At 40.2% G+C, this 14,975-nt stretch overlaps 1 protein-coding gene across 5 annotated transcripts in view; it reads right to left on the bottom strand.

Annotated features, from left to right (window-relative positions):
- Nucleotides 1-14,975, bottom strand: part of slc26a5 (solute carrier family 26 member 5) — a 46,947-nt gene that overhangs the window by 19,444 nt on the left and 12,528 nt on the right. For all 5 annotated transcript variants that reach the window (XR_010967079.1, XM_068005007.1, XM_068005006.1 and 2 more), the window contains 9 exons: nucleotides 14,430-14,643; nucleotides 11,143-11,282; nucleotides 9,050-9,160; nucleotides 5,331-5,506; nucleotides 4,809-4,973; nucleotides 4,250-4,402; nucleotides 3,344-3,426; nucleotides 2,177-2,324; nucleotides 1,337-1,450 (listed from right to left, as the gene is read on the bottom strand). Coding sequence is in view for 4 of the 5 variants with exons in the window: in XM_068005007.1 (XP_067861108.1) it covers nucleotides 1,337-1,450; nucleotides 2,177-2,324; nucleotides 3,344-3,426; nucleotides 4,250-4,402; nucleotides 4,809-4,973; nucleotides 5,331-5,506; nucleotides 9,050-9,160; nucleotides 11,143-11,282; nucleotides 14,430-14,569 (1,230 nt within the window). In the remaining variant the exon portion in view is untranslated. The remainder of the gene's footprint in view (nucleotides 1-1,336; nucleotides 1,451-2,176; nucleotides 2,325-3,343; nucleotides 3,427-4,249; nucleotides 4,403-4,808; nucleotides 4,974-5,330; nucleotides 5,507-9,049; nucleotides 9,161-11,142; nucleotides 11,283-14,429; nucleotides 14,644-14,975) is intronic.

Raw genomic sequence — 14,975 nt, forward strand, 5'->3', positions numbered from 1 at the left:
CGAGGAACAATGCAAGAGACGGCAAGAGGCTAGTGGAGTGGGCAGTTAGGAGGCAGATGCGGTTCAATGCAAAGAAATGTGAAGTAGTATATCCTAAATTGTAACATCGAGTGGTGGAAAAGAGATACAGGGGTGCAGTTACATAGATCTTTAAAACTGGGAGTTCAGACAAAAAAAAAATTTTAAAAAGTAATGGGATTCTGGGTTTCACAATGAATATAAAAAAAACAAATACTGGATTTCTGCAGGACTTGGATTAGGCCATAGGGGAGTTTTGCATCGAACTCTGGCTCTCTCATTAAAGGGAGGATATTGGAGCCATGGAACGAGTACAGCAAAGATTCACTAGAATTCTACTAGGAATGAGGGGTTTGATTGTGAAAATGGGCTTGAAAAAAATTAAGAGTTTTTTTTAAGTGGAACAGAAGACTAAAGAGGGGATCTAGTGGAGATTTTAAAAATTCTGAAGGGCTTTAAGAGTGAAAGATTACTTCCAATGATTGGCAAATCAGTACCTTAATATTAACTCAGGATTACAAGAAGAATGGAGAGGGAAGGTAGAAGAAAGTTTTTACAAGGGGTTATTAGAACATTGAGACAGGGACTATGTCATTTAAAAGGGAACTGGATAAGTATTTGAAAAGGAATATAAAAGGATACAAGAAAAAAAAGGAAATGGATTTAGAGTAGACAGTTAAGGATATGGCATGGGTATGGTGGGACAAATGGCCTCCTTCCATGTTGTGATTCAATGCTCTCAAACCTCCCAAGAATTAGCATCTCCATTTCTTTCCATCATCCCTCAACGGTAGGCAGTCAAGTCAGAAATTCACTAGGTGAGGAATTCTGGAGACAAATCTGTGGCCACACGATTGCACCTTGGAGCAGCACGCTGCATCCCCACGCCAACCTGGAGCGCGCCTTTGGTTTAGTAGTAGCATTCCCACCTCAGAGTCATAAGGCACAGCGAATGAACCCCATTCCAGACAGCTTTGGCAAGTGAAGGCCAGAGGTCCGACTATGAATTCTGGGGTGACATCCAGCAGGATACTCACATCCAGTGGATGCTGGTGGCTGCCAGTCACCGCAAGGGCTGTAGGAGCCCATAAAACCTTCCCGCCGTGTAGGAATAACTACTCTATCGGCTGGTATAAAGATGTTTACGGCAATAGAAGGAGCGTTCACGTCATAGCTGTCAGACTGTTAATCAGCCTGCGAATCGTTCCACTACTTAACACTATTCTGCAAGGGAAGAGCGTAGAAAGTTATGATAAACAAACATGTCAACCTAAAAAACTTAATGCCTGCCATAAAATACAAGCCTGCAAATTTATACCTCAGTTTTGCCTCCTGTGCTCTCTTGCACAAGGCTTCGAGACATCGAGGTAGTGACTGGAAATGTTTGGAAAAAAGATCCAAAGCAATTGCAAATACCTAATGCAATAAGTTCCTGGAGAGAGAAAAACAACAGTAAAATATTCCTGTTCCAAAATGGTGAGAAAAAAGTTACACTTACTAACATATAATGAACCAGAGACACTGACAAACATGATGGGAAAAACAAACTAAAAACACTCAATTTTGCAATTATACGCAAAATTAAATTGAGTCCACAGTTTAAGCAAAGTGAACAGAACTTTCTCGAAACTATCAAATGAGAAGACAACTTTAAAGAAATTAAGTTTTGTGCTCATCAGGATAAGGGATTATATATCTGCTTCAATCCTAGGGTTAGAAGAGTACCCTAAATGTATGAGCAACAATTGCTAGGCCAGCCCCTTAAAAAACAAAAAAGGCTGCATTTATTTTTTTCCCCCTTGTTGTATCTTTTGCCCCCATCATCCAACTGGCTTAATACCTGCAGGCAAGAGAGTGGGTGCACTACCATTAAACTAGTCTCGTCATTCTCAGTCAGCTGACTTAGGATAACCCAAGTAGAATGGATAAAACTTAAATCTGTATAGAAACATGAATTTCTGTCAATTCCAAAATTAGGACTTTTTAAACCATATAATATTTACAAACTTTTATAACACATGACGATTTCCCCAGCAACAGCTTTTACAGAGATCTCTGATGCCACTACTGGCAAATCCTTTTTTTAAAAATTAGTCTTGCCATAGCATTGGTTATAGAAAGAGACCTAAAGTTGTAAATATAAAATTACACTTATTACCTGATTAGCATTTACACTGTAACCATGTTTCAGAGCAAATATCTTCGCCATTGATATGGTCATTGAGAATCCAACTATTGCAATTGCAACAGAATCTGCAAATATTGCAGAAAGTAGACTGAAATCAGGTAGAACTGGAGCTCTCAATCTGAAAGTGACAAATGTTCTAAAATTAGCTGCTCAGCACTTGAAACTCTGGGAGCAATGATATTTTTGTGGTATCACACACTAAAGATATGGCTTAGTGACCATGAAGATGGACCAAGTTGTGATCTTTTGTTCAGCACACACAGAAAACATAAGTAACTTAAGACTAGAAAGATGTAACCAACTATTGGAAGAAGTAATCAGAGTTTTGAACACACACCCGACCATTTAATAGATTTGATTTTATCAGATTCAAAAATGTTCTATTCCTCTTAACAGTAGAATTTACCAAATTAAGTCATGCAAGTTTGTGATTTCTTTTAAAACACTACCACTACTAGATCATAGTATCCTGTTCCTGCACCCCCTTTTGAATTGTACCCTTTAGTTTATATTAGGCTGCTGTACTCCATCGTCTCTTTCCAGACATTTAAAAGTGGCATGTATTTATTAATTTCAGTTGTTGTTCAAATTAACTTTGAAGCCCAGCCAAACAATCATTCAACTTGCAAAAAATTAATCTCATTTCCCCAAACTTTTTTTTATTGGTGAAAAGCAATCAGCGAACTAGATTTAAATATCCATGAAGTGAACTGCATTCACTTTGAAGGGATCGTTACGATCAAGCTTGAATCAACATGTCCCAATTTTCCCTCCATAAATCATTCGTTTTCTCCTAATATCCGTCCGCCTCACCGACGATTGCCAAAAATATTAATTCACAGCCCCACATAGAAAGAAGGGTGACAAGCGTGGTGCAGAAAGTGGTTAGGTATGCATGCATGTTCTAAATGCCCTCAAGTGCTCAGAAACCAGCAAGTGGAACTTGATGCTGGCTAGCAACAAGCTGCAACTTGCAAGTAGCAATTGGGATTTCCAACCCCTCACAGGGTTCGATATTCAGAGTTATTTCCCAAACTGGGAAGGAACTCTGGAGCCCTCTTTTCCCCCCCCTGTCCCCCCCCCACACCAAGAAACTACATCCTCTCAGATTACACAAGGCCTGTGTGCTTTCCCTACCCAGTGGGTATATTTCCAACAACATCCACTTCATAGTTCTCAGCCAGGTTCATCCCAGCAGAAACACCAGTGCTGATAATCACCTAACAAGAGAAACACAAGGTTACAACAAATATTCTAATTGAAAAAGATAGTGACTTTTTTTTCTATGTAGTAAAACTACAGTGAGAACAGCACCATGACAACATACTGGAGAAATAGTTACCTATGCTAGAAAAACAAAATCAAATGTGGTTTGCACCATTAATCTTTCATCAGAGCTTTTGATTGGAGTGGGGGGGGGGGGGGGGGGCAGGGGGAAAGGCAAAAGAGAAACCAGGAGTAAGTTATTGCTGGGCTTTTCTAATGCAACTTTGACTAGGAAGTCAGAGTGCCATTAGGCGTTAGCCGTGGCTCAGTTGGTAGCACTGTCGTCTGTCAGAAGGCTGTATGTTCAAGTCTCACTCCAGGGACTTGAACACAAAATCTAGGCTGACACTCCAGTGCAGTACTGAAGGAGTCCTGCATTGTCGGAGGTGCTGTCTTTCGGATGAGATGTTAAACCGAGGCTCTGTTTGTCCTCTCACGTTGATGTAAAAGATCCAAAGGCACTACTTCGAAAAAGAGCAAAGGACATCTCCTGGGAGGGAGGAAGGAGAAGAGGGAGAAATTTAGTTGGGCGGGGGGGGAGGGGGGGGTGGACATAACTGCAGACAGATCAGGCAATATATTGTCACTAGTTTCAGCTAGCCAAATGATATGCTCAAGCAGTCATATGTAAATACTTTGGGTCAAGATGTGAAAACTGGGTGCACTGCTGTCACAAAAATGCACCACATTCTGTACGTTTGGCAGAGGTGCCAATCTGCAAGGTAAAGATCAACTGCTTTAGAAAGGGGGAGAAAAAAAAATGAACCTTCTACTTACCACAATAAGTTCCACAGGAATGGGAGCAGGAAATTTAGATTTGAATCGGGTATTCAGATCTTTCACTCCAAATAGGATGACAAAACAAACTGCCCCAACAATGATTGTTGCAATATTAGTTTCTTTAATATTTGAACACACTGCAAGCAAAGTCTGTAACAAAAAATAAAATTACATCAACAAAAGTGCATTTGAAAAACTGCAGTGAATTTCTAACAAATTCCAGTGACTAACTTCAGCAGGTAAATAAAACACCAAGTCACTGCTGTACCAGAGCCTGACAACTTTCACCAGAGAAAATTAATGCCCAGGAGGAATAAGATCCACCTTTGGTATAGAGGAAGAACCAATTATTGGAGAATTAAAAAGCTATAGCATGTACAAGATTAAAAATAGTAAGAAAGGAAAAATTGAAGACGGATAAACAAAATGGACAAGATGGTTCGACTTTTCACTTCGCCAAAATTGGAGTAGAACAAAACATGAAAATTGCATTCTTGAAGGGTGGTAAAATGTTAGGTTTTTTTCAAAAAATACATCCAGTTATACAGCTACTTACATAAACTACTGACAGTGGTCCACCACATCTTTTAGTTTTGATTCCCAGAAGGTACTTTAACTGAGACACAAAGACATGCACAGCTGCAGCAGTGGTGAAACCTCGTACTAAAGGTTCTGCCAGGTAAACGACCACAAACCCAAAATGTATAAGTCCAAGACAAAACTGTTTAAGAAGAAAAAAAAATGAATCTGATGGAAATAAACCAGGAATTATTAAAGTAGAATAAATTTTACTTTGTGCTGTTAGTGTTTTTTTTTGCTCTTTGTCTACAGGTGCCTCTCACCTGTAGGCAGTCTCCATTAACCAGGAGAAGGGGACAATCAGAGGCACGGATTCCTATAAGAATTTCATCCACCTGAAGCCCAGCCACATAAGTTCTAGTTCCAGCCAATGTTTATTGGTCAAGGATAAGAGAATCTCAATGCAGACAAATAAATATATACCAGCAGTCCACAATAAAGCATGGTAATAAGGTTTACATTGTGTTTCTCATCTTTACTTTCGTATTCTCCTGGTTACCTGAAGAATTCCTGAAAGGAAAGCCGTAGCTGCTGCTACTTTAACTCTCATTGCATCTCTTGCCTCATGTGACTCGGAGCTATTAGTTGTGTTCATGGAAGAAACAGCAAACATTTCATCAGGTGCAAGTTTTACAGCAACTCCACCAACCATCAAACTGATTACTGCAAAAGTGCCTAGGATAAGAAACAAAAAACATCTCCAATTGTCATTAAGACCATAGACAGCTCCTTATATTTATGCTAGAGACTGTACCCTGGTGGGTTTTTCTTGGCCTGTCTCTACTTGGATTTAGAACCATCAATGCTACACAATGTCTCATGGAAAAAAGGTTTCTGCTTTGGGTGTTGTGTTGAAAATAACCACACTAAATGTCAAACTGAACTGATTATCTGGTTTAGGTGTTAAATTTGGAACTTTTCAAGTAAGACACTCAATAACTCAAGCACTGGGCATGAGACATTTAAACCATGGCATAACATTATACCACATTTCTGAAGTGTGTTTTAAAAAAAAACAATTTTGCATACTTTTAAAGTGGGGCTATTATAAGTACAGAAGAAACTTTAACATTTCACACTATCTTTGTGAGGTGATTCAATATAAAAACTGAATAATGGCATCACCACATTCTGGGCCAACATTTCCCAAATTCAATAATTGCTGAAGCTGACCAAGTTTTTGTAATATTTACAGTCCTAATGAGTTATGGAGTTGAAACTTTAAACTAGCCCTAAGCAAAGGCCATGCAGCTCTGTACCCAGATAAGGGAAGTAAGGAATTAAAGAATTAAAGATGGGACCTGGAAATTCCTGGGGCCCCATTCCACTGCTGTAAGTGGCGAAATGGAATCTCCACCGAAATTCCAGGGACAGGGTAATTTGCATAACCAAGGCAGGCTGTCGGCATCTACAAGGGCGCAGCAGCGGTAGCCAACCCAGCTCGAGCTTATCAGCCCATGAATGGCAGAGTGATGTCCTCCAGTGGATCAAATGGGCCAAAGAAAAAAGAATTACTTTTTATTTTTAAGAAAAAAAAGTCTTAGCTCCTACTGGAACCATTCCAACTAGAGAAGGAATTTGATCCTCTCCTAAACCAATTACCTTATTCAAGTGAAGCTTTGAGGCCTTAAGAGGCCGCAAAGGGGCTTACTGCAAGTCTCAACTATCGTGAATTTCACTGAAGCGTTTCAAGGGCATATTCGCCCTCTCTGCCAGAATTTAAAAAGGTCTGGTCTAAATAGGACAGGAACTCAGCTCAGAGCCCACCTGTGGGCACAACTGCAACTTTCACCCTCACTAGCCCCAGGAATTTCAGGGCCAGGGAGCTTTCGGTGAGCTTTTGTTCCATGTACTGGATGGCTGAAGCAGCTCCAGTAGTGGCCTGAAGACAGGATGTACACTCTACTCGAGGTAAGAGATCAGTTGCCCAGGATGGACTAATAAGAGGGGGAAATAAAAAGGACATTAATACTAGAAATTACAGAAAAAATACGTGATTTAGAGAAAGCTACAAAATAAAATAATAGAAAGAGATTGGTCACGAGTGAGAATCATCCAGTGCAACCACTCGGAAAACACCCATTTTGTTTATAATAGCCTCAACCAGGCCATCTCCGGTGGTCTCTACTCCCATAGACTCAATCACAGACAAAAATCACCTCTAAACACTTCCTTGTATCCCTCATGTCCACATGACCCTACCCTCTTCAAAACCCACTTCCTACTGCATCCACCTCTGGAATAAACTCCCCCCAAGTCACTTGCAATGCACTTTCAAACTCCCAACTGTCTAGCCTTTGGTCCACCATTTGCCACGATAATGCTGCAGTTGTCAATCTGCTCACCCACTCCACCTTTGATGCCTTTGCCCTCAGTATAGCCCATACTCTATTCCATCCCCTGGCTGTCATCCCCCTGGTACAGCCTCATCTTTGCTCCCTCAAGTTCAAGGGATGCAGACATGAGCATTTCTCAATAGATCTAGCTGGACCACATCACATGCTACGGGGACTCGCTCTCCTCTCCCAAAACTACTCAAAACTCCAGGATCATCCTGGAGAATAAAGATGTGCCCTGGCTTCTTTTCTCCATGATCAACCATTCCCTTAAAACCTCCACTTCCAACAAGTACAAGTAGCTCATGGACTTTGTCACTAAGAATGTGACCATCCGCTGCCTCTGCCAAATTTCACCCTTCCCACTGAAGTAAACCTCCCCAATGGCTTCCCATTGCCCTAGCCCCGAACCAGTGTCTTTTTCTAGTTTCTCACCCATCATGACATTTCAAGCTCATTTTCTCCAGGAATCCCACCTCCTGCTCCCTTGAACCAAACTGCTGACCACCCAATAGAATTTCCTGGCCTCCATACTACCAGACATTGCAAGTGTCCCATACCTCAGATACTGGCCTTCTCCCTTTCAAAACCGCCATTACTCCCCTCCTCAAAAAACTCCACCCTTGACTACTTTAACCTTGCAAACTACCGCCTCATCTCGAAACTCTGCTTCCTTGAACATGTTATCACCTCCCAAATTCATGCCCATCTTTCCTGAAACTCAATGTATGAATCTCTCCAATCAGGTTTCCGTCCTGCCACAGCACTGAAATAGCCCTAATCGAAGTCACAAATAACATCAGAGATTATGACGCGTTATCCCTCTTGACTTTTCTACAGTCTTTGACATGGTTGACCACACCATCCTCCACCAACAACTCTCCTCCAGCATCCAGGTCAACAGGACTGCCCTCACTTGATTCCACTCTTACCTAATCAAGCATAGCTGGCCGACCTCTAATAATGGACTTCTCTTCCCGCCCCCATGAATTTATCCTTATCCTCTTCCTCATCGACGTGTTGCTTCATGATATCATCCAAAGACACGTATGCTGACAACACCTAGCTCTAATTCGCCACCAGCTCTCAACCCCCCCATGTTGTCAGACTGCTTTTTCAATATCAAGTCCGGCGTAATTACGTAGCCTCGTCATCAATTCTATCTTCCTTCCTGGTCACACTCAGATTGGACCAGACTGTTCTCATTTTATTTGACCCTATATCCTCTCCATCACAAAGACCACCAACTTCCACCTCAGCCCATCATCTTCTGCTGAAACCCTTTGTCACCTATGTCGACTATTCCATTGTTCTTCTGGTTGGTCTCCGATCCTCCATAAACTTCAGCTCATCCGTATTCTATCCCCCATAAAGTCTCGCTCACACACCATTTCTGTACGCATTGACCTACACTGGCTCCAGGTTCATTCACGCTTCCAATTTATCATTTCCATCCTTGTTTTTAAATCCCTTCATGGCCTCCCCCCTCCTTATCTTTAACCTCCTCCAGCCCTCTGAGAACTCTGCATTCCTTTAACTGGCTTCTTGTGCCCCCTCACTTTGGTCCTCTATAGGTGGCCATGTCTTCAACAGTCTAGGCCCTAGGCGCTGGAATCCATAAGCTCTAAACCCATCCACCTCTCAATCTCCCTCTCCTCCTTTGACCCTCCCTAAAACCCACATCTGACAAGCTTTGAGTCACACCTCACAATATTGCATTCTTTAGCTCAGCATCCATTTTTGTCTGAATACATTTCTGTGAAGAACCTTGGGATGTTTCTCTACGCAAGTTGTTTATTAAAACAAAGCAGAAGAATGTTACAACACATGTCATTTTAGTCACTAAGCAGAACAATGAAATCTCAACTCAAAAACAACATACCTATTGACACATGTCTTGATGTCCCAAAGACCATATATAACAGTACTGGGAAAAATGAACTGTAGAGGCCAAACACAGGGGGCACAGCTGCCAATAGGGCATATGCTAAACCTAGAGAGGGGAAAAAGCATTATAGCATATAAATATAGCTGGAGTTATTTAATAAAAGAACATAAAGAATACCACTAAATAATGGTAGGGTGGAGAGCAAAATTAACAAAATGTTGGTCATAATTCATGGGTCGGTCACATTATTTACACACAAAGTAAGGGATTTCTCAGTCAACTTTAAGGTGCCACAATCAATTACTTTAATTGTTCCTATTAGAAGAAAAAAAATGAAAATTTGGCAATACCACAGGTGAATTCTTCATCAACGTTATAATTGAATATTCAATGCGAGTCACTCCATATATCTTGCCCAGAATATGCTGCAGGGAGGAAACTTTTGCATAGTATTGTGGGCTGGATTTCCCTACTCAGTTGTTTCAAAGAATGTGATGCTGACAAGAGGCTGGTGTATCAGTGCTACACAAGGCGAGGCACTCCGTTTTGGTTTGCTAGATGGGTCATCAGTAATAATGGTCAAATGATTTTCATTTGGAAACATACATTAAAGTCAATTAGATCTAAAAAAAGTGACAGCTTTTAAAGAAACCATTTACTATAGCTTGCCTCATAAAAATTACTCATATTTTGAAAAGAATCAGCATCATTCAAGCTTTGCGAGCACTCCAACTGATTTTTCCCCAATTTCTAATGGTAATGTTCTGGTTATGGCAGCCACGTGTTGCCATTCTGTAAAGTATCGCAATCAACAAAGCTAAAATTGTGTTTGTTGCTCAGTGTTGTTGAAATGATCCTGAATAACCTTGAACAACTTACCAATTAGTTCTTCTGGACTGAAGGCATTCAAATGGTTTGGTGGGCATGTAGTTAGGTGGCAATGATGAGTTCAAGGGCTTTACAGAAGAAAAGGAAGTTGGAAATGGGTTAATTGTTGGACAGACAGGAGGACTGATGGTGCGTTTTGAGGTGATGACAGCTATTTTGAAGGTGGTGTGTGGGAGAAAGCCCTCAACCAACACCAAAAACAGATGAACTGTTCATTTATTTCATTGCTGTTAGAGAGCGCTTGCAGTGAGCAAATTGGCTGCCATGTTTCCTAAGTTACAACAGTGACTACACTTTGAAAAGTATTTCATTGGCTGTAAAGCATTACAGGAGGTCTTGAAGTTGTGAAGACACTATATAAATGCAAATCTTTCTTTCAAATATGAAGGAAAGGAGAGATTGATGATATTGTCAAGCTCAGGTCTGAGAAGTAATTGTTGAATTGTTAGGAACTGGGTCGGGAGTGGGTTAAGGGAGCAGGTGGTGAGGAGTTTGATGAAGGCTGGGAAAGGGAAAGAGGAGAAACTGCAGTGTTTTGGGAGGGGGGGAGGGGGCACTTAGAGAAGAGATGTCAGAGGGGGTAAGGGGCAAGAGGCCAAGAAGGTAGCCTCAATTTTGGAGACGAAACCCATGAGCTTCTCACATTTGTTGGCGAGGATGCAACGGGCAGGGAAAGAAGGTTGAATGATCCATTTGCTGCTTTCATTCTGTTGACCCTTGTGTGTCAGTGAAGTAACTCATTCTGCTCCACCATGGATGAAAGATTCAAAACTTTAGAACTCCTTACTCTGCATGTTTTAAAAGCTCAAGGTTAACATCACCTAATGATTATTTCCTGATTTACCTTTTCTTTTAGTCTCATCAACATTGATAGTGTTCTGCACTATGGAACTTGGCCTTTCAGCTTGGTTTCTTAACATTAAAAAAACAGTAATTGTGTTGAGTTGAAGACTGTGTGGATTGGAATATTTTGTTTGCTCCTATTTACACAACATGCATGTTGTGCAATAAATCTTGAGGACATGGGTGGAATAGAGAAAGAGTAGTCTACCACATGCCATGCAATCCAACTGAGCAAGGCAAATTTAAACAGTGATATAAGATCATTGTTTAATCCTAAAATACTGACAAAAACAAAATCTAATGATTTCCAAACACACTTCTGGCACTCGAAAAGCATGAATAATTTTCATATTTACTTTGAGGTAGCTGCATCACTCCAGTGCTCAAACCAGAAATTACGTCTCCTAATAGATACTCCTTTACTGGGTACTTTGGTAGCCATACCAGAATGGGAATGAAGCTGAAGAGTATTAACTTGACCTTCTTGGTTGAGCAGCTATAGAAAACAAAATAAATATGCAGTACTGCAGTTAAGTAAATAGAGAGCTTAGCTGAAATAGAAAATTGGCAAGGGTAAGGGGTAGGTCCTACCACATAGTGCCCCAAGTCTTGGACCACCTGCTTGACATTTATTCTCATCAACATCCATCAGAAATAAAAGTAGTGTATTTTTTTTAAGGTGTCGACAGATTATAGCAGTTGACAAGGCAAGTTTTCAGTTAGATTTCAAGACCCATTTTGAAGGTGGGGAACGAGTTGGAGACATCCAGATTGGAGGACCACAATGGCTAAAGGCTTTGGCACTGACAGTGGAGCAAAGGGTAGAGTGCCCCACACAGCAGGAAAGAGTCAAATATTAGAGGCGAGTGCTGGGACATAGAGTTGAAAGAAATTAGAGGTAGGGTGGGGCAAGATGGATTTGAAAGTATTTTGAAATCAATGCCCTGAAGATTTTTGGGGGGGGGGGCAATGGAGATCAAAAGGACAGGGGATATAAGTGAGCAGCAATTAGAATGGGATAGGATGCATTTGATGGAATTTTGGACAAAGCCAATGAGGAGAGCATTGAATAAGTCAAGCCTGGAGGTAATGAAGTCATAGATAAGTATTTCAGTGGCAGTGGTTTGAGATATGGGCCAAGGCAACCAATGTTCAGAAATAGAAATAGGTGGCATTGGTAACAGGTAGAATAGGGGGTTTAAAGATTAGCTCAGGATCAAGCAGGACACAGGTGTTTCGCACCATAGAGTTTAGCATAAACAAGTAGCCAGGGAAGACAATAGAGTAAAGGGCTAAGGTGCAGAAACTCGAGTAGGAGTCAAACAAAATGGCTTTGGCCTTCTCAACATTCAAGTTGGAAAATTTTTTGGCTCATTTACAACTTGATGCGAGACAGTCAGACACTAGGAGTCAAGAATGGTGGAGGGGTAGAGTTGGGTGCCAGCACAAAAAGGGAAGCAGGCACCATGCATTAAGATCAGTATCCCAAGAGGGGCATAGAAAAAGAGAGAAAAAGGAGAGGCTAAGAGTGGAACCTTGGGGTACCCCAGACGTGACTGTGCAGATATAGGAAAATAAACCGCATTGGCTATATTGTGACAGGTAGGATTGGAACGAGAACACAATTCAAACATGTTTTATGTATTCAGGGTTTCAAACTGGCCATGAGGTATGAAATTAATTTTAAAACTGAATTCAATGTTTACAAAAGCAATAAAGAACTGCACTGACTTGTACAGTACTAAGATATTAAAGTCAGAAAGTCCCAGATTAGATTATTTTTCTGTACCGAGTTGGCACTCAGCAGAAGCAGCATTTGTGGTACCGCAATAATCCTCAGTGCAATGGACTAAGAGGGGAAGAAAAGGATAGGCCAGGGTCCCCACTTCTGATTGCTATCATGTCCCTTTCTGGAAAGTGCATGTCAGGTGAGAATCACGTTGCATTTGGTTATGATAACTTCAGTGATAAAATAGACTTAATATTCAATGCCCACACTAGTATATTAAGAATGGCCATTTATCCAAGGTGCTAGAGGACTGCTGGCACTGTTCTCCCATAAAAGTTAGCATCTTTAGAAGAGTAGAGAAAAAAAACTCATCCTAATTAGACCACATGTACTCCACTATCCATATCTGTTTTAACAGTGTATAGATAACAGGTCAGTTTCTCTAAATTCCATAAAGAGTTTTCAGCATATTATCACAAGTACATGATAATCAAAATGTCCCAAATTCTATAAAAACTTAGCGTTCTCAAAACCTCTCCTATTTAAAACATAGGAGGAAATTGTGCTGTAGCTCACTGACAATGAGAGGTCCCCACTACTTTTATGTTGCAATGCCTATGCCAAAACATCTGATCAAGTTTGATGCAGGTGCTATTCAAACATTTGAACAACAAAAATATGACCCAGAAAGGTACAGATTAAGTGCAAATTTAAATTTAATAGATCCTTCCATCATTCCCCCAATCCCAAATACTGTGAATTTATAGGGCTGTTATTCCAAGAATGCAAAGGAAAAGGTGTTTTTGTCAAAATTTAGATTCAGTAGTGTGATGTTGATGCACGCTTTTATTAATCCTAATCAGGGGACTACATTTTTTTTTTTAAAAAGGAAAAATGCAGTGAAGTCCAACAGAATTATTGATTACAGCAATTAAAATGAAAATCCCCATCCATTGCAATAGCTTTTTTTTTTAAAAAAGGGAATTGTAAGATTCAATTTATTGCAATTCATCAAACTAAACGTGCACAGCTACTGTCCCTAAACACAACATTTGGTGTTGCAGCTCAGCTCAAAGAGCATTAAGTCGTTGATTAAAAGCACTGCAGGTTAATAGAAAGGCAAATAAAACAATCATCCCCCAGACTTAATGCTAAGTGAACAGATTTGCAATAACTTTTGCAAATAATCACAATGGATGCCAGAACTGATCTATCCTATAAAATGGACGCTGCTACTCTCAAATGCAAAGTGACTACGAGATGCTGTGACTTCTAAGAAAACAAATAATGTTTTATGATTTGTACCATTATTTATTTCAAATATTTCATCTGCTCATATGTACATTATATGTACCGTGCTTCAGAATTATGTGTGACCAAGGTAATTTTCTACAGCAAGCCCAATGCAATTCTGTGGCCTGAGAATATAGACACTGCAGCAAGTTTGTCCAGGGTTTGGGGGCATCTCAATATAATTGTTGTATAGAACAATGCTAAACTGATTTAGAAAAGTTAGGTTTTTAAACCATTTATCAGCAGTTTACTGTGCTTTTGTATCACCATATGGTGCTTAGGTGCTTATAGCAATATATGCCATTTAACATCTGGTAGTCTTACCTGGCTTTTCATCCAACATTTCTCTACACTGCAAGCTTCCAACCTACACTTCCCTCTTGGGGAGGGGGAAATTTAATAAAATAAAGACAATTCAACTATTGTGGGTTCTAATGGCTAGTTACAGAGCAGGTCACTCATTTGAGTAATGTATGCGAGTTGGGGAAGGGAGGTGGGAGATTTAAATTCTTCAAAAATTCAAATGAAACCAATAAGAAAAACTGTAATTTCAAGTAGTTCTGCTCTACTTCTGTTTATAATGTTGAAGCTAATCATAAAACAACAACTTACAAAACATACCGAAAATACTGCAGTAACTTATCGCTTCTAGGTGTCTGCTGTTTTTCTCTCTTATGTAGATAGGCTTGAAAAGATTCCTGATTAAAAACTGGACGGCTGACATGGTAGCGTGGGAGAGCACTCATTTCAGAAAGGTCCATATCGGAGGTGACGTTTTCATCAAAAGCTCAAAGTATTGTGGAAGCAATTTCAAGTGTATCCTTTAATGAATCCACTACAAGAAAACAGGCAATGGGATTAGATTTCTTTTTCTCTCATACGCTCCAGATATTGCTGAAAAACTAGAATTACACACTACAGCAGCAATAAACTGCCTACACTTAGAATTTGAAAAATTAAGGATATTCATTAGGATTTTAACCAGCTCTAAATCCACATCAGTGATCACCTCTATTGCACACAATACAGAAAAACAAAAAAGCTTCCAATGATGTTCTAAATACCAAATGCATAGTTAATTTCAAAATGTTAAGTACTATAGTATTTAATCAGAAAATAGAAGCACCTGGTATTCAAGGAACGATGCAGTGGGGTTCCCCAGTGTGA

Source organism: Heptranchias perlo, chromosome 24, assembly GCF_035084215.1.
Source record: "Heptranchias perlo isolate sHepPer1 chromosome 24, sHepPer1.hap1, whole genome shotgun sequence".
Classification (NCBI taxonomy): domain Eukaryota; kingdom Metazoa; phylum Chordata; class Chondrichthyes; order Hexanchiformes; family Hexanchidae; genus Heptranchias; species Heptranchias perlo.